General features: G+C 45.0%; 1 protein-coding gene across 4 annotated transcripts in view; it reads left to right on the top strand.

Annotated features, from left to right (window-relative positions):
* FGF13 (fibroblast growth factor 13) overlaps positions 1–26,787 on the top strand; it is a 272,868-nt gene that overhangs the window by 116,781 nt on the left and 129,300 nt on the right. For all 4 annotated transcript variants that reach the window (XM_054215273.1, XM_054215276.1, XM_054215275.1 and 1 more), the window contains exon 2: positions 26,597–26,764. In XM_054215273.1, coding sequence (XP_054071248.1) covers positions 26,597–26,764 — 168 coding nt within the window. The remainder of the gene's footprint in view (positions 1–26,596; positions 26,765–26,787) is intronic.

The raw sequence follows: 26,787 nt of genomic DNA, 5'->3' as shown, positions 1-26,787 counted from the left end.
TTGGGGCAAAAGGACATGATTTAAAGTGTGTAACTCTGAGCCTGCAGTGCAATGATCTTATAGAATGGAATGCTATAGAAGCTGGAGAATCAGATTTGGATTTCTATCTGCTGACTTTCAGGGCAGCAGCATTGATACTGGCATTGTTACTAGCTGAAATTATATTTGAGAGGTCTCTTCCACTTCTGGAAGAGAAGGATAGGAAATGTGGGAAATTATACAGGTTTTTAAACAGAGCATGCGAGGGCGACAGAGTAGATGGCACAGCACCAAAAGAAAGGCCCCAGAAAGGTGTACAAGGCTAAAGCAGAGATTGAGGTATGAGCGGATATATGCGTAGCAATGTATATATACATATGAACTTCTACATACGGATTTTTAATTGGAAGTATACTTGTCTGTTTGGGGCTCTGGTGTAAATGTGACAGCTCAAGAGTATTCAGGTTAAGTCGAGTTGGTAAGTTCAATCATGCCAGTAATGTTCGAAGAGAGGAAACATGCAGATTCCTCTCTTCATCTCAAGGTCTTTGGCCTCATGTTTGTTAGCTGATGTGTTGTATTAAAGATTGAACTTTGATATAAACTGTAACGCGACCTTCTCATCAACTCCAGGAGCACTGTGAATGTCCCAACGCAAAGAGCCTTCCTGGGTTATTCCATCCTTTCCACCCTTGAACGTTAGCAAAGGTATTTCTCCCCTCGATACACTATCTGATATTGTTGCCGCATATGAAGCAATCTCTTGTAGGGCCAGAGAGCGGTTGTTTTCAGAGAGAACATAAGTTTTCATAACAACCTCTTTACATCTTGACAGACTGTCATATCTCCCCTTACATGAGCTGTCTTACTTGATAACACGTAGGAGAGGGAGGGAGAAGTATCAGTCCCGGAGTGGCGGTGAATTATCCAAGTGAAAGAACGGGTTATTCCACCAGATGAGAAGGACAGGAGTTGGTTTGCACTCTGCGGGCACAGGCCAGGCCCGTTACATTCGATGGAAAGATTTCTGGTGATTTCGCAGGGAGCTGACATAGATTCACAGCTGTTAAAAAAATGCATCCCCTCTTTTGCCCTCTGTTCCTCTGTCTCTTGTTACGCTCCGGAACGCCCTGGGTTTGCAACTAGGCAAGCGCTTTGTGGCTGGTGTCTGTTTTCTTGGAAAGACTTCAATTAGGAAAAAAAAAATATAATTCAAAAAGAGAAGGAATCTTGGGCTGGAAACTCTGGGGTTTTTTTATAGAAAAACTTTACTTTGAATGTTTTCATTCTTCTTCTGTCAAGTGCTTTCTCCCACTTATGTCCTTTCTGACAAGTCTTGTGTCAGATGCAGAGAACAAGAGTGAAAGGAGGAAAAAACAAACAAAAGAATACATAGATGTCAAGAGTGCCAAGGACAGCAGTAGAAGTTTGCAAGTTTTAATTTTACTCGAATGTGAGAGAACGGAAAAACAATTTAAGGAAGGAGCGTGTGGGTGCAAGGCTTGCTCTGCGTCCCCTGCTGCCAGGCTGTGTTTCCAGGGGTGCAGCCCATGGAGGGAGCTGGAGATGGGGAGAAGATGGTGGCAGTGCTCCTCGGGGTGGGGGAGGAAACTCCGCATCCGGCGTCGAAGCATCTGGGAGCACAGGTGATAGAACATCAATTTCCGAGCCAGAGCAAGAGGTAGCTGGGCTTAGTTGCGTGTCTGAAGCAGACCAAAAGGATGAAGAGCCACCAAAACCCTGAAGGTAACTCACGTTGCTCATTCCTTCTGTGGCTGGTGAGGAGGGTATTCAAAACAAGACCAAACTCTCATTTCTTATGCATTACCAATCACCTACTCAACAATACTTTTCTGTCAGTAACAACCTAGATTCACACCGGGATCTGCATCAATTCCCAGAGCTGTCACTTCTTTCTCTTAATAATTTATTTGCTTCTGTAATTGCTTTGCAGAGCTTTCGTGACACCCAGGGAGTGAGTCTCTGGCACAGATCTTAATATCTGAGCTATGCCATGCGTTGTGTTGATGGCTGAAACATGCCGATAGTTATTAAAACTTGCCATTCACCTGGATGGTCAAACTATGCACAAACCAGTATGCAAATCTGCTTGGGAAACAGGTTCCCAATCTGTTCCTGGCTCTGCAGTGGGCAAACTAATTGTGGCTTATTAATACCTTCGTGATCTCTGTTTTAATCGTGAAATTGTTTGCGGATGACAAGGAGTAGATCTGAGCACGGCAAGAAAGAAACATCCTCCTTAACTATGGGGGTTAAGCTTCAAGTAGTTGGATCAAAGGCATCTGCATTTAAACTATGTGCTGTGGTGGATACCAGATCCCACAGACCTCTGAAAATGCAGATTTGATCGCAGCTCCCTGACAGACTCTGTGTTGGTTTCATTGCCTTGCCAAGAGGAGGGCGAATCATAGAATCATAGAATGCATTGGGTTGGAAAGGACCTCTAAAGGCCATCTAGTCCAACCCACCTGCAGTGAGCAGGGACATCTTCAACTAGATCAGGTTGCTCAGAGCCTCATCCAGCCTGGCCTTGAATGTCTCCAGGGATGGGGCCTCCACCACCTCTCTGGGCAACCTGGGCCAGTGTCTCACCACCTTCAATGGAAAGAACTTCATCCTAATCTAAATGGTATGTGCTTAGTCTCATGAGCCCTGTGAACCATCGGGGAGTCCCAAGGTTTTGGCATAGCCATCGACTGCCTTCCACCACACTAGACAGTTGGATGAGAGGAGGAACTGGCTGTGGTATGTTTGAAGAGCAAATACGTATTTGTTCTGCCTGCCTCCCTTGGAAAAAAACCCCAGTCCTTGCACCCTAAAATCTAGCATGATTTGGAAAGTTGCTTTTCTTCCATTCCCTTCAGCTCAGAGAAATGCAGGGGGTGTTTATTGATAGGGTTGCTGGGGAGAATAGCACTTTTGGGAAGGAAAGTGGCAAGAGGCAGCGTAGGCAGATCTCCTGCCCTCTTGTACCACCCTTCCCTCCCCACCTCCTGCCTTCTGTCAGCGTGCACCTGAGCGTGGGGAGGATGGAGGTGGGACCTCCTTTGATAACCAGCTGAAAGCAATTCCCTGAGGAGATGTGCCCTGTGTAACCTGCAAGCAGCTGAGAACCAGGCCAAGAAAATTTCCTAACGAATACGCTGCCACAGGTGGCATCTGTGAAATGTGGCTGTCTCAGGGGTAGGAGGCTGTTTTGAAATGGCACTTAATGTAAAATAGGTGATCTGTCATGGTTAGAATAACCAGCGAAGCACGTCGGAATGATTTGAAAGGAAAAAAGTTTAAGTAACTTCATCAACACTGGTTTTCACGTAGGCTTGTCTAGAGAATGGGTGTAGGATTACCATTGTCTGATTATATTTTTGTTATTATTGTATTTTAATAATAATTGTTCCATCTTTGCGGGGCCACATATATTAACTATGGCAATGACAGAAGAAATGGAGATAAAAAGCTACACTGTAGTTTGGGGAGAAGTCTCTGTGTAGCACAAGGGATTGTTTCCATGGGACTGTAGCATCTCAGTAGGACTTTCTGGACACTCTATTGCCATGTAATAAACACAAACCTGGGCAGGCACAGAGCCACTTGCGTATGCTGTATATCAACCAGAAAGTTTGTCTTTGCAGTTTGTCTGCCCTGCGTGTCTGGTCCTTTTGCCTCTTCTTTTGCTAATGTGCTTTCCTTATTTTCAGTTTTGCTTGAAGAGCGTTTCCCACTTGTCATTCAAGATAATCCTAAATACAGCTTTCTGCTACGTGCTGATCCATACTCAATGGTTTTGAATTGATTTTATTGAATATATTGCAAATGAGAAGCTATCCTACCATGAAAGTTTATATAGAGAGCTTTCCTCTTTCTGGAATCCTTTTATAAATTTAAAAAGGGCTGGTGATGTTCTACAGGGTCAACTGTTAAAAGTACAAAGCAAAATATAAAAACCAGTAGCATATTATATATATACCAAAATAATTTTTGTACTGTCCTTACTCTGGTCACTCCAGCACTCTTTCCCTGATATTAGTGATATTGCAAGGACACATTTGAAATCTTTTCTAATATTACTCGTCAAACATGAACTGCTTCACGTGTACGTGTGCATTTGCTTGTAGAGGTGGTGGCTGTTGCTGGCTAGAAGTCTTAAGATTCAAATAATAACCTTGTTCAAGTAAAAAGCAAGCACCCAGAACTCCCTTTTATTCACAAGTTATTGTTCAGGTGCTTACGCTACACCTGCATGTTAAACCAAGATTTATCACTATGTCTGCACTGTCTTCAAAGAGGAATGAAAACTCTAAAGTTTAGATTGGATGTTAGGAAAAGTTTTTTACACTGAAAGGGTTATCAAGCTTTGGAACAGGCTGCCCAGGGAAGTGGTGAAATCGCCATCCCTGGAGGTGTTTAAAAGATGGGTAGACGTGGTGCTGAGGGACATGGGTTAGTGATGGTTTTTGTCAGAGTTAGGTTGATGGTTGGACTCGATGATCTGATGTTTTTCTTTGTTAAGTAGCTATAGTGTTAGGAGATACTTATCTATCTACCTATCTAAAAACAATTATATATAAAAAGATGTTTACAAATATGATTGTATCTATCTATATACCTTTGCAGGTAAAGTCTGTGTGTTTTAGTACTTGCTGTGTTGGTGCCTCAGTGTTTCACAGCAAAGGTCCCCCCATTGAGTCCATACTGCAAGTAATTCACGCTCTACAGTGAGAGTGTTCACTGACCTAAGCCAAATGGACAAGGTAGAAGACAGCAGAGCTCAAGACGTTCTGTCACAGAGAAGGAGTAGAAGCCCCAAAGGCCTCTACTGTCATTCTTTGCTGGATGATGAAGAGAGTGTGAAAAATGATTGGCACATTTTTCAAACATCTTTCACATCTTCATCTTCACAACTGTAGAGCTTTGGACTTAAATCCCCTTGGACTGGAGGAGGAAGACTGGAGTAGCACTTGAACGTGTGCTTCCAGGGGTAGATTTTGGACCTTTTGCTTTAGACAGAATGAGTTGACAAGGTTGTAATTAAATTGGTGAGTATAGATCACAGGAGCTGAAACCTCAGCAGAGCTCAAATTAACCTCTAAAATATTATGCTGAAAACTCGACGAGATTAAAATATAGTGTTTATAGAAATCTCTGTGGTAGGCAGTGCGGCACTTTGCTTTTCCTGCAGAAGCTGCTGGTTCAGTGTCAGAACAAGGCAAACGTTGTGAGAGTCTGTAATGTGCCAGCATCCACAGTACAGGACAAAAATGTTGGTCCTGAAATAAAGCAGGAGTAGGGAGAAGGACTCCTTCAGGGGAGACGATCGTGACTATGGTGGGGAAGGACTGGTGAGGAGTCTAGAGTTGTGAATCATTTAGGTCGCTCTGGCGAAAAGAAACTGGTTTTCAGCATCATTTTGCTCTTCTCCAAAACCTGCTGCGGCCACTTCTGTTCTCCTCTGCTGTCACCTCGGTCCTCCTGGGTGGCTACTGGGACCTGACCACCAGAGAGTGGGAAAGGTGGGGTGGGGGGCTGTTTCCTTGGCTTCAGTCAATTCAAGTGGAATTTCATCTGCCGTGGTAGCATTTACACAACAAATATAAGCTTGCAGTAAAGTAAATAGACTACAGCTGGTCAAACAATAGCCGTCTGCTGTCTGTAGCACTGTCTGCTAGCCTAAGATGCCCGATTTAAGTGTTTTAAAGGAGCACGTTTGTCTGTTGGTTGGTTACTGCACAGTCTTTGAGTAACTGTATTGGTCCAGAGCCCGTATTTGCCAAATAATACGTGTCTCTCTTGGAGAAACTCCTGCAGTATCACCTTATATATCTTTTATGTATTGGCATTTCTTGCTTTTTGGATATTTTTGCTGTGAAGGGAATGGAAGTGTTGGATTCAAGGAACGTTTTATAGTTTCAGCAGAGTTATTTTCTAAGACTATTTTTTCATTTGTTCTGAGTCAGAGCCCATTTCTGAGTTTCTTAGGAAATAATGTTGGGGAAAAAAGGCATTTTCTTAGTCTCATTATCTCCAAACTTTGTGAAGAGTACTACTTACACTCCTGTTAAGACAGGCTGAGGGAGCTTCTTCGTGATATAATGCAAGTCATTACAAAATAGTACCTTAATAATCAACTCAAGGAGAACAGCCTTTCTTGAAAAAAAATCCCCTGGTGAACATTAGCTAAAATATTTATACTAACAGTCATCTGCATCGAGCAATCAATTCTGGCTGAATGTTATTCTTGAATTCAAAAAGCCTCCTTGTTCTTGTGTATTCCACCAAAGGTGGCACATCTGTCGGAGATCTACCCTGATTTGTGAGCGTTTACATCAACATCTGGCAAGAAACAGTTAGTTGTGAGAGGGAGGAGGGATCTGCTTTCAGAAAAGTTCATTTGGTGGCATTTTGCAGCATCAAATGGCAGATCTCGAAAGAAAAGTACCACCTTGATCTTACTAATTTGATCAGCATAATTTGATCTGTGACTGCAGAACATTTGATCTATAATTCAAAAAGCAGGATGTAATCTGTGCGAAGCGGGGGGAAGTGCTGAAGGTTAGTGCTGAGCTGGTGGGCAGTGACGTGTGCCATGGAGGCATTTGTTTGGATACGAGCATTCAGTCCACCTGGAGATGCTTCTCCAGACTCAGTCCACTTGCAAAAACCTTTGTGCAGTGGACCTCCTGCCTCTGCTGCCTTGGGGCAAGGTGGCTCCAGTCAGCTTGATCCCTCTTGATGGGGATGCAGGGAGAGGAAGGGGATGCAGGGAGAGGATGGGGAAGCAAGGTGAGGATGGGGATACAAGGAGAAGACAGGGATACAGAAGAGGATGGGAATGCAAGGAGAGGATGGGGATGCAGAAGAAGAGGGGAATGCAGAAGAAGATGGAGCTGCTCTGTGCCTTGGCGACTCCTGGTGGAGATCCAGGAGGGAAGGAGGATTGTCCAGCGAAAGTAATTTCAGAGCAGTGAATTGTTTCAGGGAAAGCATGCTGGCAGCTTGACCAGAAGTTCTTGTCGCTGCCATAATTAAATAAATAAGCAAGCAATTAAATAGAAACTGTGGCAGTCTCAGAAGTGAATTGGTCCCCTGCCTCCCTCCCTTCTCCCCCTCCCTGTCGCTGGCGGCAGAGCAGCGCTGCGAGCTGGCTGCGTTTCACATGAGATGTGGCTAAATTTCTCCAGAAAAAAAAAATAATAAAAAAATATCCAGAGGGACAAGACGCGATGCTCTCATTTCTGACATCTTAAGCTTGTCGCAGATGCCGAGCCTGTTTCACCCAACGTGATTATCTCTCCCTCTGTCAAGGAGGCAGATGCCTCAGCTAGGAAAATATCGTCCCCAGCCTGTCATCTGGATTCTATAAATGGAAATAGGCCTTCGCAAAGCCAAAAATTATATTTAGTTGCAACTATGGGGGGAGGAAAAAAAAGAAGACAAAGAATAAATAAAGCCCAAACCCTTCAGAATTGCAACAGGAACAACAAAGCGCTTTGGTTAGACCTTAATCATCTGCAAATGTTGCTGCATTCATTAAATGCGGACTGCATAAATAAAAGTTATTCTTCTGTCACTCCTTTTATCTCTACCTGAAGCATTCACTTGCCAGTCAGGTTTCTGTGCACAAACCATAAATATTCAGCTTCTTCTGGAATAGTTTTTGCCCAGTATTTGCTCATTTTCATCTAAACTCTCCATATGCCAGCAGTGGCAAAGCGCTGTGAGCTGGAGGGGTGCGTTTAGGTGATTTAGCCTTGGATAGCCTGCAAAAGCCTTACCCGACCGGGACTTATTAGCCCTGTGATAAAGAGTGAGCCAAAAATAAAGTGAAAATATTGCTGGTTTAGGTACGAAGGAAATGTAACCGTTGTCCATGCTGCAGTCGGTGCTGGGAACAACGCTTACGTGTCACGTTGCTGCTCGGTGGGGTGGGCACGAGCGGGTAGAAGGGATTAGTTATTAAGGCACAGGTTTTAATAGCTTTCTGCGTGTGGTGCTGACCTAAGCAGGCTGAACTGCCAATGTTTTAAAGGCCATTCAGGAGAAATCAGGGAGACGTTTTACAGAGCGTCTCGCTAAGCGCAAAGTTGGGTCAGCCAAAAAACGTGGACTTGCCTAATTATTTCAACTTGGGGGGGGGGCATCCTTTTGAATTTTTACTTTTGTAGAACCTGACAAAACTGTTCTTGGGCAACTCCCCCTCCCCATGTTGTTGTTGGCTGAGTTTCTTCATGGCAAGTAAATGGGGAAAAAACCCATTCTGCGCAGCGCTGTAGGAATGTGTGCGGAGCAGAGTCCACCTGCGGCGTGCGCTGTTGGGGGCACGGCAAGGCAATTCCCAACCTGAAATGGAGAAGTAGCGGTGTGTGGGGAAAGCAAGGGGGCTCTTTAGCACTTGCAGGTTGGACTGGAGCAGAAAGGGTGATAGAAACATTGACAATCTTCTCTTGACTGTGCTCTGTTGCATCCCTGGAAAAGGGATGTCGCGCAGACTCTTCATGCTGGTCGGTCTAGGCACCCAGTTCCCAAGCACTCTGCACCAGTACTGTCCATCCATTTTCATGGTTGTGATCGGATCATTGAGAGAGCTGCAAAAGCTCCATAACTTACACATGGGCTTTGACATCAAATTAAACTTGTGTTGCCTCTCGCGGGGCTGTGAACACCCAACCAAAGCTTACGGTGAAGTAGGATTTTGCGTGTTACTGGTGCTCATTAGGTCTGTGTCCTCAGTGGGATGGGGGTTCACCAGGAGGAGGTGAGCAGTGAAGCGTGTGTTATCTACGGGCATGGAAACCTGTGCAAAGGCAGAGAGAAGAGCATGGCAACGGGGCCTTGGCAAATGTCAGTCCAGCCTGTTCAGATGTATGCAGGAGTCTACGCAGAGCTCTCCGTTATCAGAGGTTTCTTTGAGAGCACAGAGGAATTAATTGCAAAAGGCTTGGTGACAGCACATCAAAGCATAATTGCATTTGCTGTCTCTTCCAGGAGGGAGGAATGTGGAGATGCAATTAGAGATGAACCACACTTGATATTTTGCCCTCCCTCTTCTAAAAATGTGCGGAGATCATTGATGGTCAGGACCCTGCTTTTTAATTCTCATCTTGAAGATGTGTGACGTTGCTTTTGAGGCCCTTTAGGTTGATGACTTCCAGTGTGGGTGTGTTGCTGCCATCACTGAGGATAAATTGTGTGTCATCCTACCAGCTTCTCACCCCCTCTGCCTGCTCATGAGATTATGGTCACAGATCCATGCAGACCTTCCTGCCCGTGCCCTGTGCAAAAGAGGGAGAAAAACCTTTGCTATGTTCCCTTTCCTCCTACCTGACCTTGCCTTTGGGGAGGAGAATCCTAGAATGGTTTGAGTTGGAAGGCACACTAAAGACCATCTAGTTGCAACCCCCCTGCCATGGGCAGGGACACCTCCCACCAGACCAGGCTGCTCCAACCCCCATCCAGCCTGGCCTTGAACACCTCCAGGGATGGGGCAGCCACAGCTTCTCTGGGCAACCTGGGCCAGGGGCTCATCACCCTCACAGCAAAGAATTTCTTCCTGAGATCTCATCTAAATATCCCCTCTTCCAGTTTAAAATGGTTCCCCCTCATCCTTTTGCCCTACTCCCTGATCCAGAGTCCCTCCCCAGCTTTCCTGTGTCCCCTTTAGGGACTGGAAGGGGCTCTGAAGTCTCCCTGGAGCCTTCTCTTCTCCAGGCCGAACCCCCCCCAAGTCTCTCAGCCTGTCCTCAGAGCAGAGGGACTCCAGCCCTTGGAGCACCTCCGTGGCCTCCTCTGACCCCGCTCCAACAGCTCCGTGTCCGTCTGCTGTTGGTGCCCCAGCGCTGGAGGCAGCACTGCAGGGGGGTCTCCCCAGTGCAGAGCAGAGGGGCAGGATCCCCCCACTTCGCCCCGCTGGCCACGCTGCTGGGAATGCAGCCCAGGGTGCGGTTGGCTTTCTGGGCTGCCAGCAAACATTGCCAGCTTATGTTGAGCTTCTTGTCAACCAGCACCCCCAAGTCCTTCTCCTCAGGGCTGTTCTCCATCCATTTTACACCCAGCCTGTATTTGTGCTTGGGATTGCCGTGACCCAGGTGCAGGACCCTGCACTTGGCCTTGTTGAATTTCATGAGATTTGCACGGTCCCACCTCTCAAGCCTGTCCGGGTCCCTCTGGATGGCATCCCTTCCCTCCAGTGTGTCAACCACACCACACAGCTTGGTCTCATTGGCAAACTTGCTGAGGGTTCCCTCAATCCCACTGTCCATGTTGCCAACAAAGATATTAAACAACACCGGTCCCAGTACTGACCCCTGAGGGACGCCACTCATCACTGGTCTCCACTTGGACACCGAGCTGTTGACCGCAACTCTTTGACTGCGGCCATCCATCCAATTCCTGATCCACCAAGTGGTCCATCTGTCAAATTTGTGTGTCTCCAATTTAGAGACCAGGATTTCTGGAAAGTTTTACTGAAGACTTGTCTGAGAATGCTGCTACACTGCCACAGGTTCTTTAGCAGATATTTAGGTGTTTGCTTTTCTCCTTTCTCCTCTTCCTCTCTCCTTCCCACCGCTGTGATTTCCTGGCCTTCAGTGGAATTTGGTTGCCATTCATTATTTCAGTTCTCTACCCAGAGGCTGTCATTTTTATGTGTCTTAGTATTCTAATTTCTGTTTTAGGATCAAAAAGAAAATAGCGTGGACCAAAAAGAATTAGAAGCAATAAGTTTTTCAGAGAACTAAGCCTTTGAAAATAATTTTTTTTTTTGTTCCGTTTAATTTCATGGGTGCACAATTTCTATTACACGTAGGCCAATTGGGTTGCAGCAACTGTAGAAAAAATATTTATTTTAAGTCTTGTAATGTGTTATTTATGAATGCATTATAGTTATAATGATTCACTTACGGGACTTTTGTGACAACAGCACCTTATCTTAAAAATGGGAATTTGCAACATGAAATAGTTAATTAACAATAAGAAAGAGAATAAACTGAGAAGATGCATACAGATTGGCAGAACTAACAGAATATTAGCCGGGCTTTATATGGGTTTGAATAGTGTAGAAACTGAGAAATCCTAATGGAGGAAAGAAAGACTTAGCTTCTATAGAAACTCAGAAATTAGTCTGGTTTCTGCAAATCTCAGCTGTCATAACATAATCATTGGAAAACTCCTTAGACTTTGCAGGCCGGATTCAGAGAGAATTGCAACGATAAAATAAATGGCTCCATCGCAACTGTGCAAAGACCAGTGGATAACTTAATCCTGCATGGGACTTACTTGGGAGTATCAGAATACATTTGCCAGATGCAAGATAATGTCAAGTAAATATTTAAAGTTGTAATCGTGCCACAGCATGTTGGAGGATAACAAAAGGCGCTGAAAGGGAGTTAAATGCATTCGATTTAAATAGATCATTTACATGAAGGAAAGCAGTGATGCAACTTTATATCTAGCTGCAGTCTTCACCTAACAAGAAACATGGCAAGGGCAAGCGAACTTCTGTGGTTGGTGAGAAGTGGTAGAGACTCTCTGGTGGGCTATAAATACTTTGTTCTTGGTTTTCAGCGTCGGCTTACTGTGACTTTGCTGTGACACGGTGTTTTTACACCATGTGTTGACAGTCCCTTTCCCATATAAACTATATAGTGCATTGGTCGATGCTTGGGTAGAAGTTGTATGGTCGGAGTGCAGGCAGGGTGGATGCTGCTGAGTACACCCGGGCTTGGGAGAACAATTCAGCACTGGGAGCACTTGGTTAAACATCTTGTTTGTGCAATTTGTGCCTGTTTAACATTTTTACCCTCAAAAAGCTTCTGTGGAACTTTTAACTAGTTCTTGTCTGCTGACTATTTCCTTTGTTGTAGGTGGTTGGGTGATGGACATCTACTGAAAGGAATGAACATTGGGGCTTTAGCCTCTTTTGGCCTAAAACTTCAGCCAGGTTCCCATGATTTTCACTTTTCTGCGAATAAATAAATGAGATGCAGGGAACACACAATGTGTCAGCTCTCCACACGGTTTCTGTTTTGTTCACCCACAGCTTTTGCAAGTGCCCTTCCAGGCAAGTGCCCTTCCAGGCAACTGCCCACAGCGGGACACTTTGTCTAGACATGTTGTGAAGCTAAAGACGCTAGTCAGACTCTATTAATATACGATATGCAAAGCATTCCTGGAGAGAAACTTTGGCGCAGATCTGTCAGATATGGCCGAGGGAAGCTCTCTTTTGTTGTCTTACCTGGTGGGAGAGAATGACTTCTGATGGGTAAGGGCAAGGTCTGAGCCCCAGTGCCAGGAGCAGCCTGAGCCAGCACGGCTGCCGTGGGTGAGTCAGCCCTAGTGTCAGCTCCTCAGCTGTGAGACACAACAATTACAGCAATAATACAAGTCAGAACATTGACAGAACCATTTAATGTATTTGAGAGTGACAGTGAGTCATCTCTGATCGTTGAGTTTAGCAGCCTGGAGATCCACGGGCCCCCAGGATGGCCTCAGTTCCCCGCATCTGCGGGACAGCTCAGGACAAGGAGAAGCAGCTCAAAGTCACTGTCTTCTTCCTTCCAGAGAGGGCTTCAGGTGGGGTTGATCCCAAAAGACCAAGGCAGTGAGAGGTAGGACCTGTTGTAGGCGGGGGCTTGGAGGGGTGGGATGGCACGTCTGTGATCTGCAGCCTTTGTCCCCTTCTCCTCCTCCCCTTCACCAAGCTGGCATCCGTTAGCCCGTGACAATTGTGTATCGGCTGTGAAATGAATAGTTAAAGGCAGGCTAAAATGCTAATAAGGTTTTGCAAAAATCTCTTTAGGATTTTGGTTCAGGAGCAGAGCACATCAGTAACGTGGAAGTTACAGATTAATAGATTCAAAAGTAAAAGGAAAGGTGGATTTGTTCTCAACCTGCAAAGACCTCATTTCTTAAATGAATTCTGTGAGAAAACCCTTAAAAATGTATTTTGTGTTCTCTGGCAGTCACTTAAGATGCAAGCGGAGTCGTGGGGGCTTGTATTAAAAATACCGTCAGTGCTGTTGTGGCGTACAGGGCAAGGAGCAATAGAACGACTCCTACCACTGGTGATTAGGAACTGTGCAAATACTGCTGAGCACAGAGTTTGCAAAATTGAACGGTCCAAAGCAGCACAATACTCAGTAATGAGCATTTGCAGGACGTACATACTCGAGAACTTGTTTTGACAGCTGTATGGGCCAAGTATTCAGCTACTGCAAATTGCTCTGAAGCTTTTCTTGATTTATTTTTTTTTTCTATTTGACTGGAGCTGGTATGAATCCACAAGTTCCAGACATTTACAGCAACAGAAAGTCCTTTCCATGTTTTAAAGTTTTTGAACCATCTTCCAGAATAAATGTTTTAATTTATTTTGAGCTATGTGAAGGCCCAGTAGGCGTAAATACGATAGCGACGTGAAGTAGTGACTTGTCTCTAATATGGATGGGTTCAAAGCAGTACGAAAAGGGATCGTGGTACCCCCAGAGGCAGATCCCCCACGCCAATCTGCAGTACGCAATGTCCTTACTTAGTTTGAAGAGAGTGGCATTTTCTTCTACTAAAATAAAAATCATTTACTACATCCTAAACACTAGAAGCTAATTTATAGCTCAGTATTGAAACTGTCTTTTCTCTAAGACAGACATTTGTCTTTGCTAGCTTTCCTGTACTGTTATAAGCTAGAGGACTGCAGTATTCATGCACTGGAATGTGAAATACGAGGGTTTTTTTCTTCGAGCTCTGCTGTGCTTGCTGCCCGGGGTTATTTTTTATGTCATTTACAGCGCTGAACGCCAATGTGAGCATATTATGCAATGTAGTGTAAGAAATAGGTATGAAGGCAATAAACTCCGCTGATATTTCTACTTTAACGGAACAGCCTTGTTTGATCCTTTTGCCTTTTGATTTCTGAAAAAAGTTCATTCCAAATAGTGTGTTGCAGCTTGGGTGTCCAGGAGTGCACATTGATGGGTGTTGGAGGAGCTGCTGCTGCAGAGTAGTCTCCTGCAGCCGGCGGTGGATGGCAGCCACCCGGGTATGGAGATCACCTGTAGCAACATCTGAATGTCACGCTAAGCTGTGTGGAAACATCCGCTGGTTTGTAGAAAATTCAGAATTAATTTCTTTCCTATGACCTTGTCACTGTGCCCTTCCCATTGGTGACAACACGTCACTCAGTCACAAACAAGTGCAAGATGAGTTGGCCTGTTTTGAGCAGACCAGTGACCTGCTGGGTCAGAGTCGCTCCTCTGAGTTATTTACAGTTTGGCTTAAGCACAGCACCTCTTGGGTTTTTAACTCTTTTTTTCACTAGTATGCGAACACTTTGTATTGAAATTCCTTTCGTATCAGGCTTTACTCTAGAGTGTCAGTGCTTTTGTGGTCCAGGTTGCGTGTGCAGCCATGTCAATGCAGTGGACATCATGCAAACGTACTCTAAGCTACACCAGCAGCAGCTTTCTTGGTTTATCTTCCCTCACTCAACCCGCTCAGAGAATTGGGTTGGCATCGGTGCTCCTACCTGAGTGGCGGCAGCTTAAACCAGTGGGAGAAACATGACAACTTTGTAATGTTGTTGGTTAAGCAGCCTGTCTGGGTACCACCTCCAGGCTGTGCATACATGGGGTAGGTTGGCTTCTCTGTTTTGGGGAGCCAAGGAGGTCCTGCTTGTCCATCGCCCATCCAGGTCCTGCTCGTTCATCACCCACTCAGGTCTTGCTCATCCATCATCTGCTTGCAGGACAGGGAGAAGAAGAGGGCTGCCAAGACATCTGCCTGCAGAGTCCACTTGGAGAGGGAGGAGCTGGTCGCTTCATGCTTGCTGAGGTCAAGTTGGCTCCAGTTTCTGCTGTGAGCTTCTGTCTGTTCAAGCTGGAATAACTGGGCAGTGAAAGTCCTCCTTGCGCTCTCCCTGATCCACCTGGTCAGTGGTGTTTGCCACGTCGCTGCACATTCGCTGCTTCTTGCAGGTGACCCAGCGCTGATGACCTCTCCCGCCTTGTCTTTCAGATGGTCTAGCAGCTGCCTCAATGAATTGAAAGATGCCCTTTTAGGCATGAAATAATAAGAATATAACATTTAAAGTCATACTTTATGAAAATTACGGTGATTCTGGTGCAGTTAGGCTGCCAGTACCTAGTGGTTGTGCTGCCCGCTATGTGAAAGTACAAAACGAAGTTGTTGGGTAGTTGAGAACGTGTAGCTGGACTCCACAAGCATGATCATTACGGTGGACGGTAACAGGAAGACAGGTAGTTTAATCTTCTGCTCATTTGGCTCTGTGGTGATTAAATTGTTTAACCGTGAAGAGCAAAACCCCTCTGTGTCTGTGCAGCAAGTGCATTGTAGCTACAGCGTGTAACGGTGATAGCATAATTGCACATGGATTTGTGTAATGTACAGAGGGATTTCGATAAATGTAGAGAGGGGAAAAAATAATTCCAAGTACAGTTGCTATATCCGTGTCAAGTGAAGGCTTCTGGAATGTGGTCCTTTTATTTCAGGAAGCATCGGGAGCGGGGAGCATGCAGTCTTATGAGTATTGTTGCACATCATTCCTAATCGATATGCTGTTCAAGTGGATATAATGACTTAAGACTTTATGAGCCAGATGAGGCCGGGGGGAAGCTGGCTAATTGTCACATTATTTGAGGTGCGTTATTCGGTCACGATATTGTCAGCCTGGATGTCAGAGCTTTCCCCTGGCTGGCCGGGGAATGCTGTTCCAGCAGTGGCTTCTGCAGTAGGTGATAGACTGGTAAATAGAAATGACAGTGTAGGCAGAGGTTTCTCTTGGTCATATGAGTGACTCCATTGAGGCTACGGTTGAATAGTATTTTTCAGGGTGAATAACTTGCTGGGAATTTTTTGGGGTTTGCATCCACTTGTGGATGGAGGTGAATTTAACTAAGAAAAGAATATGAGAAAATGTTGCAGCCTTTCTTTTGACTGTTTTAAAAATATGTTTTTAATGGTTTTTAATAATGTTTTGAAATATTTTGTGCACACATGTGTTTTTGTGTGCAGAGACCCATTTTGTATAAGCTTAGTTTTCAACCTATTGAAAGTAACTTCTGACCTTAAAATGAAGAAGAATGTTAATTTTAGGTTAAATTAGATTATTTTTTTTTCTTTTCTGAAACGATGTTTCGGCTGTTCATCCAGCAGCTGCTGGACCAGAGCATCGTATGGGGCTCCGCCGCTTCCCGGGGCCGTGGGAACAGGGTGCACACCTTTTGCTTCTGCTGATTAGTTTTTTTCTGTGCTTTGCTTTGAAAGATTTCCTCTGAGGCTGTGTCTCAGAACGGCTCTTTCTGTAATGAGTTTGAATCTTAAAACACTCCATTTCCTGCCTCCTTCCTTCTGTTAATCCACAGTGAAATAGGCACATAACTGGGAGGTGTCACCTGTCCTTTCATGAACGGTGCTTCTGTTCTTGTCCCCTTCTTCCGAGTGAAATGCCCAAGAGCTGCAGTGGTAGAGAGTCTCTGAAACAAGAGTCTTAGTCTGTTGTGCTGCTGCCCATCTCCTGTCCCTCAACAGGTACGGCTGATCCTTCTTCACGTTTCCAGGAAGGATGCAGTCTTTCATTTGATGATTTTGTTGCCTGTCACAGGCTTCTATTCCTTGCTCTGCACTTCCAGGATGATTCTGATTTCTTTTAGTTCTTTGTGTTTTTGTTTTTCTTTTCTGCCCACCGCCAGGGAAATTTATGTCTCCTTTTGTAGCCCTTCTGTTGTCACTAGAAGCTCTATAAATAGGAATAAAAAGCTACAGGCATTCCTGCTTCTCTTGACATCCCATGTCATTTGAAACTATTCTCCTAGCTCCAAATAGGGCTAGATTAATAATTAAATTGTTATTAAAAGTTATGTTGCACAAGAGCATTCTAATATTTCATAACTAGTGAGCTGTAGCTCTCCAAAGCTCTCTTAAAAACTGTTAGCTTCCCACTCATCCCCGGACCTTGCTAGCAGTTCTCTTGCTGCTTCCTCCTCTGCTTGCCTGTTTTTCACCACACTGCAAGGATATTCTCTTAGAAACAGAGGCATTCCTCACTCTTTCTCCCAAACTTCCTCCATGGAGGGAAACATACCTGTAGGGTGCTGCCCCTGGGGACGAATAACCCCCTGCACCAGGACAGGTTGAGGGTGACCTGCTGGAGAGCAGCTCTGTGCAAAGAGACCTGGGAGTCCTCGGGGACAACAGGATGCCCATGGACCAGCAATGTGCCCTCGAGGCCAAGAAGGCCAATGGCATCCTGGGGGGCATCAAGAAGAGCGTGGCCAGCAGGTGGAGGGAGGTCATCCTCCCCCTCTGCTCTGCCCTGGGGAGGCCACACCTGGAGTGCTGTGTCCAGTGCTGGGCTCCCCGGTTCCAGAAGGACAGGGAACTGCTGGAGAGGGGACAGCAAAGGGCTACCAAGATGCTGAGGGGACTGGAACACCTCTCTCATGGAGAAAGCCTGAAGGATTTGGGTCTCTTCAGTCTGGAAAAAAGACTGCTGAGGGGGGATCTTATCAACGCTTATAAATACTGAAAGGGTGGGTGTCAGGAGGATGGGGCCAGGCTCTTTTCAGTGTGGCCCAGCGACAGGACTAGGGGCAACAGGCACAAACTTGAGCATGGGAAGCTCCACCTCAACATGAGGAGGAACTTCTTTCCTGTGAGGGTGGCAGAGCCCTGGCACAGGCTGCCCAGAGAGGTGGTGGAGTCTCCGTCTCTGGAGACATTCCAAACCCGCCTGGAGGCGTTCCTGTGCCACCTGCTGTGGGTGACCCTGCTCTGGCAGGGGGTTGGACTAGATGATCTCCAGAGGTCCCTTCCAACCCTATGATTCTATGATTCACTGCTGTGTGACTACGAGATATTCTCTGTGTGGAGCTGGTCAGAGTGGATTTGGGGTTAGGTTGGGGGTGAGTGAGGGGTGGGAGCTCTCGTTTTCATCTGGGGCTGCCTCCCATCTCCTCCCCTCATCCCCAAGGCTCCCTTACCTGCGTCTTTGCAGCAGAAAGAGGAATGGTTGATCCACAAGCTGTGTGCTGATGCGGTAGAATCATAGACTCGTCTAGGTTGGAAGGGACCATCGAGTCCAAACATCAACCTAACACTGCCAAAACCACCACTAACCCATGTCCCTCAGCACCACATTGGGTGGCAGCCAGAATTTGATCTGAAGATGCAACATCTTTTGGTGGCTGTGCAATATGGATGGGATATCTTCTGAAGCTGGCCAAGCAGCTCCTGCCATTTCCATATCCTCCCTTGAGCCAACCCCGACTTCTCCATGAAGTGTCCCCGGTAACACTCTGGTGTGCTCACAGCTCTGCCGTAGGCTGGTCCGTATGGCTGTTGCTTTTGATACGCGCACGCCAGAAAAATGAATAGTACACTGTAAATTACTATCTCGTCTGCTGTGGAGCATGAAGCAACCCACCTGTTTGGAAAGCAGCCAGCTCGCGTTTATTTTAGCAGATGGGAAAAGCAGAAAGCCACTCGGAGAAGGCAGGGAAGCAATATTTATCCATTCAGTGGCAAGCATGGTGACGTGGTGAACTGAGCTGCCGAGTTAGATATGAGTGGGCACGCGTCTTGCATAGCAAAACCGCAGATCCTGGTGGCTGGGAAGGGAAAGGCAGCAGGTCTGCACCATGGCGAGTAAATTAGAATCATAGAATCATAGAATGGTTGAGGTTGGAAGGGACCTTAAAGATCATCCAGCCCCACCCCCTGCCCTGGGCAGGGACACCTCCCACCAGACCAGGGTGCTCAAAGCCCTGTATAACCTGGCCTTGATTGTGGATGTTACTTATCCCTGGATGAGCAGGAACGTGGATCTTTATCACAGCTCGGATGTGGGAGGCTGATGGCACTGCCTTGCAGCATCTGGAGAGGAAACTGCTGCCCATCAGAACCACCCTCTTGCGTGTGGGCACAGTAAAATCACGGTTATAGGCAGCTGCATCACTGAATAGTGGCCAGATTAGGGTTAATCAAAGGCTGTTTGGTAGTAGGTGCTTAGAACAGCTGGGAAATAAGGAGAAACGTTAGTGCCCTTTCCATAGGGAAAAAGAGGAGATGCGCTCTTAGCAGAATTTATTGGCAAATTTTTGATGTTGGATGTCATTGTCTTTATTATGCACAAGGATCTAAATGCAGCCTTATCTTGGCTAGTCTTTTTAGAGGATAACAGGCTATTACTGCTAGCAGTTAATCCAATTACTCTTTTAGGTCAAGGGGGAGTGTTCTGTGCAAATATTTTTGGCGGATCTGAGAAAATTATTCTGTGTGGTTGACCCAAAGAGAACATATTTCAGAATTTTTCAGCAGATAAAAAAGTTTAGAACTTCTTACACGTATTGAAAGAGACGCGTTCAAAAGGGCTGCAGGCTTTCAATTTTGACTGCAAGACAATAGTTGCTTATTTTAATTTGTGAAATATTAAAGATATTTCACAATGGAAAGTAGTTTCAAATCGGAAAATAAACCGACTATCTGAAGTCATCAGTGAAATTCTTTGATGTGGGAGTGAAGGCAGGGTTGTGCAGACCTTAAGAATTAATTAAGAATTAAATGTTCTGCCTAAAGCAGGTTTTAACCGCATCATTTGGGCTCACTTTTGTTCCTGGTTCTTTAATAAGGACTTTATGGAGTGTATAGGAAGGGACTGTGCGGTAACTACTGATGGTCCACCTAAAGCAGGGAGGAGCTCAGGGAGAAATCCACCTGTGGATCCACCTGGGAGCTGAGGAGCTCTTGGGGAGAAATCCACTGTGGATGAGCTGGAACGGATTTAAATGGAGTTTGTTCCTACTTTCTTGGAGGGGGGAAGGTGGCGCACTTGATGAGCTAGATGGGACATTCTGCTTTGCACGCGCTCAACCAAGCCCTGGGAGTAGGACTGTGGCACTCCATCTCCTCCCGCAGCCTCTGGCAGAGGGCATGTCTGTTCTCCACTTTGTTTCCATCTAGGAATCAGGCCCCCAGGTCGGACTAGGGTTTGGCAGAAATCGTTGGGGACGCTTACGCTGCAGCCTCTGCTGCAGCAGTTCGGGGCTGTTTGGATGAGATGCACGTTGGCGTGGTTGGCCGTGGCTGCTGCTGGGGTAACAAAAACTGATACAACAAATAAAACCAATAATTGATGCGGGATGAGGAACCTGCCCCAGGGGCTGGGGAAATGCAGAGGTCCAGGCTGCTCCTGCCTATAGAAGTGTTGGAGAATCTCTGCTTTACCTGGCAATCACAGCAGGAGCTGGGCTGTTGGCTTTACCATAAGGATTGTTACTTGGACATCCATCGACAGTGGATTTTAAATATTCCTGTGACATTTGTGCCATAAATAGAAGTTTAACCTCCCTTTCCCACCAGACACAGAAAAGAGCTCTTAGATTACTGTTGAATCCCCAAAGCCTCAACTCCTAATAACCAATTGCAATCTAATTTAGATCAGCAGTTTGAAAAATCATTAGCTGAAGTAGTAAAAGCCCTCTATTGGATAAGGAATTTGCTTTCCCAAGATGGTAAGTGTCTGAGCTCTTAGAGACGACTATTGCCCATCTCAAAATTTATGCTCTGTTCACGCATGCCATAAAACTGTCCTTTTAATATCAGTTCAAAAATAAGCACAGAGAAGTAGTTGCTGTAGAGGAAATTTATAGTATTGGTTTGAGAACAAAAGACCAGGCGCTGCTTCCCAGTAAGAGCCGGTTGTGCCGCCGTGGCGCTGGCAGCCAGTCGTCCATCACGGCCTCCCGCCAGCTGTAACGAGAGTTTGCATTTCCAGCGGAGTCTTAATTTTGAAATACCATCTAAAGAAACTCTCAAGGTAAAAAGTTACATCTTCCACAAGGTATTTTTGCCGTCTTGGTTTGTTGTTTTTTTTTTTTTAAACTTTGAACGAGGTGGTGCGTTTCCAGTGCGATGCCCGGGTTTGGTGGTGTGCTGGGGAGAAAGGAGCAGGGCAAAAGGAGACACTCCAGAAATGAATTGTCGTGAGTAAAATTCAGAGAATACGGCTGCTTGTATCGCCTGTGACATCTGTCTTCATTGGGAAAATTGCAAGTCAGAGTCAACAAACTTTAAAGTTGGGAGGTAAGGTTTCTGCGGGAGTCAGAAGTGCCGGGGCTGTTGGGTAAGAAAACTTTGTCGGGATTTTGGCAAAGCTGGGTGGGGAAATGGTATGGATAGACCATGTTGCCATTAAGAGGACTTGAGTGTATCACAACCCTAGAATAGAATTTTGTTTTATTTTTTAATTAGCTTGTAAGTATTTTGGGGCCCTGACTTGATTGTGGTTGTTCAGGTGGCCGACAAAACCCACCCCTTCAACAGGAATAAATTAGGGAGAAAACAAAGCAGTAATGAAAAGAAGCAAAGGGAATTGTTGTTGCATGTGTACCTGAGAGCTTTTCAGCAGCTGCTTCAGTGGGGGAAATGTTATTACAGAAAAAATACCCCTCTTTCTTACCCATTCCCTGTCCTGCAGCCACTCACTTGAAGCAAGTTATTTTGGAGGGTTTTGTTTTTTTTTTTAGTTTTGTCCCTGTGAGGAGCTGAAAGCGACCACAGTATCCTAATATTTTCTCTAAAAGGGAAAAAAAACATTTCCTGCATAATCGTAAACAGCCTCAGGGGCCTGGGTCCCCTCACTCGTGATCTTTCTTTCCTTTTCGTGGGTGGAGGCGGCGGAGGATGCGGGAGGGGCTCGGTGGGAGCATCCTCGCTTCGTTTGGCAGCACAGCCTGGCCAGCTGCAGCGGTGGGGCATGTGCTGCTGCCTTGATTTTTCAAAAAAAAAAAAAAAAAAAAAGAGTCATACTGGGGGAATGTTTTTCCTTTACAACTTGCTCCCTTGTGCCAAAGAGGGGGATTTTCTTCACTTTGCGGATGCAATGACTGAAGAGGCACTCCAGTGCTCTTCATGGCTTGAAGATCTAGTGTAGAGCTATGACTTTAGTCCTTCTGAAATGCCAGAAAAAGTAATTTATTGCAAGGATAAGTATCCTGGGGTTCACAGCATGTAAAACTAACCAGACTAAGAAAAGTAAAGGAACTGAAGGAGGAGGGAGAAAGCTCATGTTGCAGGTAATGACCTGAAAAGGTCATTCAAGCAGGGAAAGGATCCGTAGAAGCATAAAATGTTTGTGTTAAATTGTGTCGTACCTACAAGAACAACAGTCTAACAGGAACGTGGGGATTTTTTTAGCCTGGATATCAACGTGTATTTAACCTATGGTTGTTACAGCCTTTAGCTCGCAGAGCTGAAGCCTCTCCATCTAAAACGAGGGAAGGGGGAAGGATGTTTCCTTCCAGCTTTATTAAACTCTGAATTATACCAAAGATTATTCAGTTGGAACCTGAGCCAAAGCCTATGGACAGGGTTGATGTTATGGTTTCTGGCAATTCTAGATGGGACTGAAATGCAGTTGGACATAAAAGAAAGACACAAACCAGCAGAGTGTTTAGCTGGTGCGTTTATAGAAAGTAAACATGTTTGGATTTATCTTGAAAAACATCCTGATGCCTTCAGTCATCCTAAAGATCACTTTCCTCTGTCTCAGTAAGGCTTATAGGAAAAAAGATTATTTTTATTTTTTTTTTTCCTACTGGCTTGTCAGTAAGTTTTTATTACTGTCATTATTTTATTTTTAAAAAAAACCCTAAGGGATATGCTACAGGCTGTTATTTAGGAAGTTGAATGTTTTGACGTAGGAAACAACAGTTACTGCAGCTATTTTATGCTAACTGCTGAGCAAATTCCTCTCATGTAGACACAGTTGCTGTGTTTTCTGTCTCTCCATTGAATTATGAGGGGAGGATGAAGGGAAGAAAAAACATGTTGTTTTGGTTTGGTTTTTTTAAAGCTATGAAGTATTTAATTATCATCTTCTAGCTGAGGATATACAAGTTACTTACTAGTATCTTAATCACTTGTGGCCATGACTTATGAAGTCTTGCCCCTGTTTTACTCACGGGGAGATGGAAATGGAGACCAACGAGGCGTTTTACCCATGAGGATGGGGAGTACCATTAGGGTGAGTGGCTGCTGAAGTATAACGACGGAGGCATTGCTGAATATCGGAGGCTGGCAGGATGACTCCGCATCTGCCTTCAGGGAGGTGGCCAAGGAAATATAGATGTGCCTCGATGAAGGGTTCTTCAGCTGCTCTTGAGAACAGCATCCATGTGATGGAGTGAAGCTGGGCGTCCGTCAGGCTTCTCATGGGTCTTCTCCTGCCCTTGTTGATCCTGGTGCTGGCTTGTGATTGCTACCCAAATTAGCTGGTTTAAAGCTCACTTGTGTACCTGTGCGTTATGCAGAGGGGTGTAAGCATATCTTAGGTCCTGCAATTAGCAGAGTCTGTAGTGGTGGGAACAGTTGAGTAAAAGCAATGTCCTCTGCTCCACATAGCATACTATGTAAATACTACTTTGGATTTTTGTTAATCACCTAAAATTTACCATTTCTCTCCTACTCTGGTGTATGTGTGTTTCCTTCATATGTGTTTTTTTTTTATCCCATTAGCAAAATCCTAACAGATTCCTAGTGATATTTCTCCTTTTCCAAAGTGCTTGTTCACAGTGGTTTAACAATGATCCTTTCATGGTTGTGCACTGATTATTTTTAGTCATCAAAAACGGACATCATCAGGTTTTTTAAAGCTTTTTACATTAGATTCTGTGTCGTTGAAACCTCCCTGTGGATTGGTTCTTGGGACCCATAATTGAGGTCCTGTAGCTGTGATTTCAGTGGCTCCACGAGGGTGTCTGGCTGTCGTCATTGCAGGGGAAAGGAGGCATGGGGGCCAGGGAGTGTTCCTAGTTTTGTAATAAATTCTCTGCCTGACTTGAGGCCATTTATCAAGTTAAGAAAAGGTTTTAGCCGTTTCCTTCAAAACACTGACATCAATTAAGTTATCCATACATCATTCCAGCATTAAGGCTTTATTAGAGCTGCGGTTGCTGGGGTTTGCTCCAGATGTCAGTACTATGATGGTCCTCAAAACTAAGGCTCGTTTACCCCTGCTGTCCCAGATTCTAGTGACCCCATGTTCTTTTGTTGATCTCAGTGTGTTCTAGACTTATTGAAGGTGTGGTTCTCTTTGTGGCTTATTCATATTTAAATAAATAGTGGTGATATGAGCATATAGGTCACTGATAAAGGACCACTTATATCTCCTCTACCTGCCTTAGTGAGCTTGCCCCAGGTAGAGGTAGACCTACCTAATGATATCAAGCAACTATTTGCCAAACATTGGGTGAATGGAATCAGTCGGTGGAGTTGGTTTGCAGATGCTGCAAGAGCCCTCTGAGCTTACAGAAGCTGAGAAATCATAGCCCAGTGCCAAACAGCTCTCGTGGCTAGAAGAACCGGTCTTTACTCCATACCTCTGGGTAATCTCCAGTCCTCCTCCTCACCTGCAGACCCTGTTTAGCAGCCTGATTTCTGCTTTTTGGTTTTTGTTTTTTTTCACTAAAGTATGAGTCCAACATCCCACAGCGTTGAGCTTTGTGGGTCATTCTCTGAGGTCCCCACAGCTGAATGGGACTTCTCAGCGAGGGCTCTGTCTCTCAGAGGGTTGGTCAGGCCAGGGATGTGCCTTTTGCCCAAAGCTGGGGTTTTGCCAGCAGGACACGCTCTGCTGCGCATCAGCCAGAGCTGTGCCTTTCACTCCTCTGCTGGCTATTCATGTGTCACGGCGCCTGTTATCCTTCCTCCCTCTAAATGTCAGAAGGACGCGCCGTAGGGCTCCTGCACCGTTGATGTTGGTGGCACGGCTTGGTGGTGGCTTTACGCAGATGCTTGCAACGGTTTTTGGAGGAGTTGACCCAGCAGGGCTTGTTGGTCTTCGGCTTATCTTGGGTGTTGACTCATAATAATTACTCCCAGGAATTGCCCTTCATTCTCAGGGCTGTCGGTATGTTTTGTGAACACACACATAGCCTTCCAGCAAGCCAAAGTAAAACTAATATTGTTAAGGGAGAAACTGTCTGTCAACCCAGACCTTGTGCTCCATTGACCCACTGCTCTTTTTTTTTTTAGACGACTTGTGCTTTCCTATTAGCTCCTGCATCCCTTTTAATGACACTTTATATGGATTATTAGCGTGTGTCACTGATGCTGCGTGTAGTCTAATGAAGCAACAACAGCCAAGGTGCAAAGTGTCTCCTGCGGATTAATGAGGTCTTGAAAGAGTGTGGCTGCCCACTGGGAAACGAAAGGCTATCAAATTGAGTCACTTACTTAGCACCTAGATGTGACTCTTCCTAGTGCTGTTCGTGATGGGAGAGGAAAAAGTCCGGTGCATGAAAATGCAAGAGGGTCATATTTGCTTGAGGGGATCCATATTTAAATCTGACAGTTTTTTGAAATGATTATAGATGTACAGATATTTAGGAAGCGGTTAAATTGTTTGAATTAACAGCCGACACTTCTAGACCCGTATAAACTTACATAGCGCTAGTGCGTCTGCAGTTTTAGACTAGCCTATCAATCGTTACTTTCCTGATTGTTGGAATTTTACTTTCCCAATCTTTGGAATTTGTTATATATCTATGTTTTTATTTTTATTTTTTTTTCTACAGAGTTGGAGAATCTCAGCCTGGTTTTGGCTGTGGTTTTATATCTCTGCATCACACTAGAAATATCTAGCAGTGGTTAGAGACTGTGTTTTGAAAAAGCGTTTAATTTTTGTTCTTGAGAGATGATCTCTGCCTTAAAGCTGTAAGCTGAGGAATCTCACTATTTCCGTTATTAAGGCTCCGTTTCTTAGATAGTGGAAAAGTGTTTCAATTCTTTCTGGTAATGTAATAGTTTGAGGTAGCTGGAGCTTTCTGTGTGCTGTATATTTTATCTTTTTACCGTTTAATAGTCTGACCCCATTCAGAAAACATTTCAGGCTGCGTATCATTTATATTATTAATGGCAGTATTGACTTATAAGATCAACTTTAAAAAATGACTTGCTGTTTTACGAGAAAACCGTCGAAAGGATTAATGTGCTTTCTCTTTGTACATCTACTCTTCTACCCGTTGAAAATTACGGCCAAGTCAAATGTCATTGGATTATCAGCCTTGCTTTAAGGAACTGCGTGCAATTACATATCCTGATAAAGGCGTGTTCTTTTTACTTTGGGGAATAGATACACTGATGTTGCGTTACCTGCAGATGTGGAATGATTACTCCCTGGTGTTAACGGAGAGATTGCCTGTGGCTAGGCAATAACAGCATGCTGTGTTTGCCTTTTTTTTCTTAGTCTGCATGCAGAGTAGATATAGGTGCTATAGGAGAATAAAGCAAAGACATAGGAGAGAGCCTTGTTGCTTTTTGGAGCAGGGTGTTATTCTACTGTTTATTAAAGCTGCATGAAACAATATAAAGTGTTGATGTTTATGAGAAGCATTGTTTATAGAAGTAAATATTTCCCCCACCCTTCTACCACCATGACTAAGATACTTTACACTTTAAATTTGATTTTCTTTCCTATAAACCTTTCTTCCCCTCCTTTCTTTCCCCCACCCTGACATGATGTAGTTGATTTAATTCTCTAGATTGCTTTTCTCAAGCTCTAACTTGAGTTCATTTTGTTATGTGGTGACCACAGTTATGGATGACGCTCCCCCTGGCACACAGGAGTACATTATGTTACGGCAAGATTCGATCCAATCTGCGGAATTAAAGAAAAAAGAGTCCCCTTTTCGTGCTAAGTGTCACGAAATCTTCTGCTGCCCACTGAAGCAAGTGCACCTCAAAGAGAACACAGAGCCAGAAGGTTTGTGGCACTATGGATCCATG

This window comes from Rissa tridactyla, chromosome 9 (genome assembly GCF_028500815.1).
Source record: "Rissa tridactyla isolate bRisTri1 chromosome 9, bRisTri1.patW.cur.20221130, whole genome shotgun sequence".
Classification (NCBI taxonomy): Eukaryota; Metazoa; Chordata; class Aves; order Charadriiformes; family Laridae; genus Rissa; species Rissa tridactyla.
Note: the sequence above shows the minus strand (reverse complement) of the source record. Positions and strands in the feature narration are given on the sequence as shown.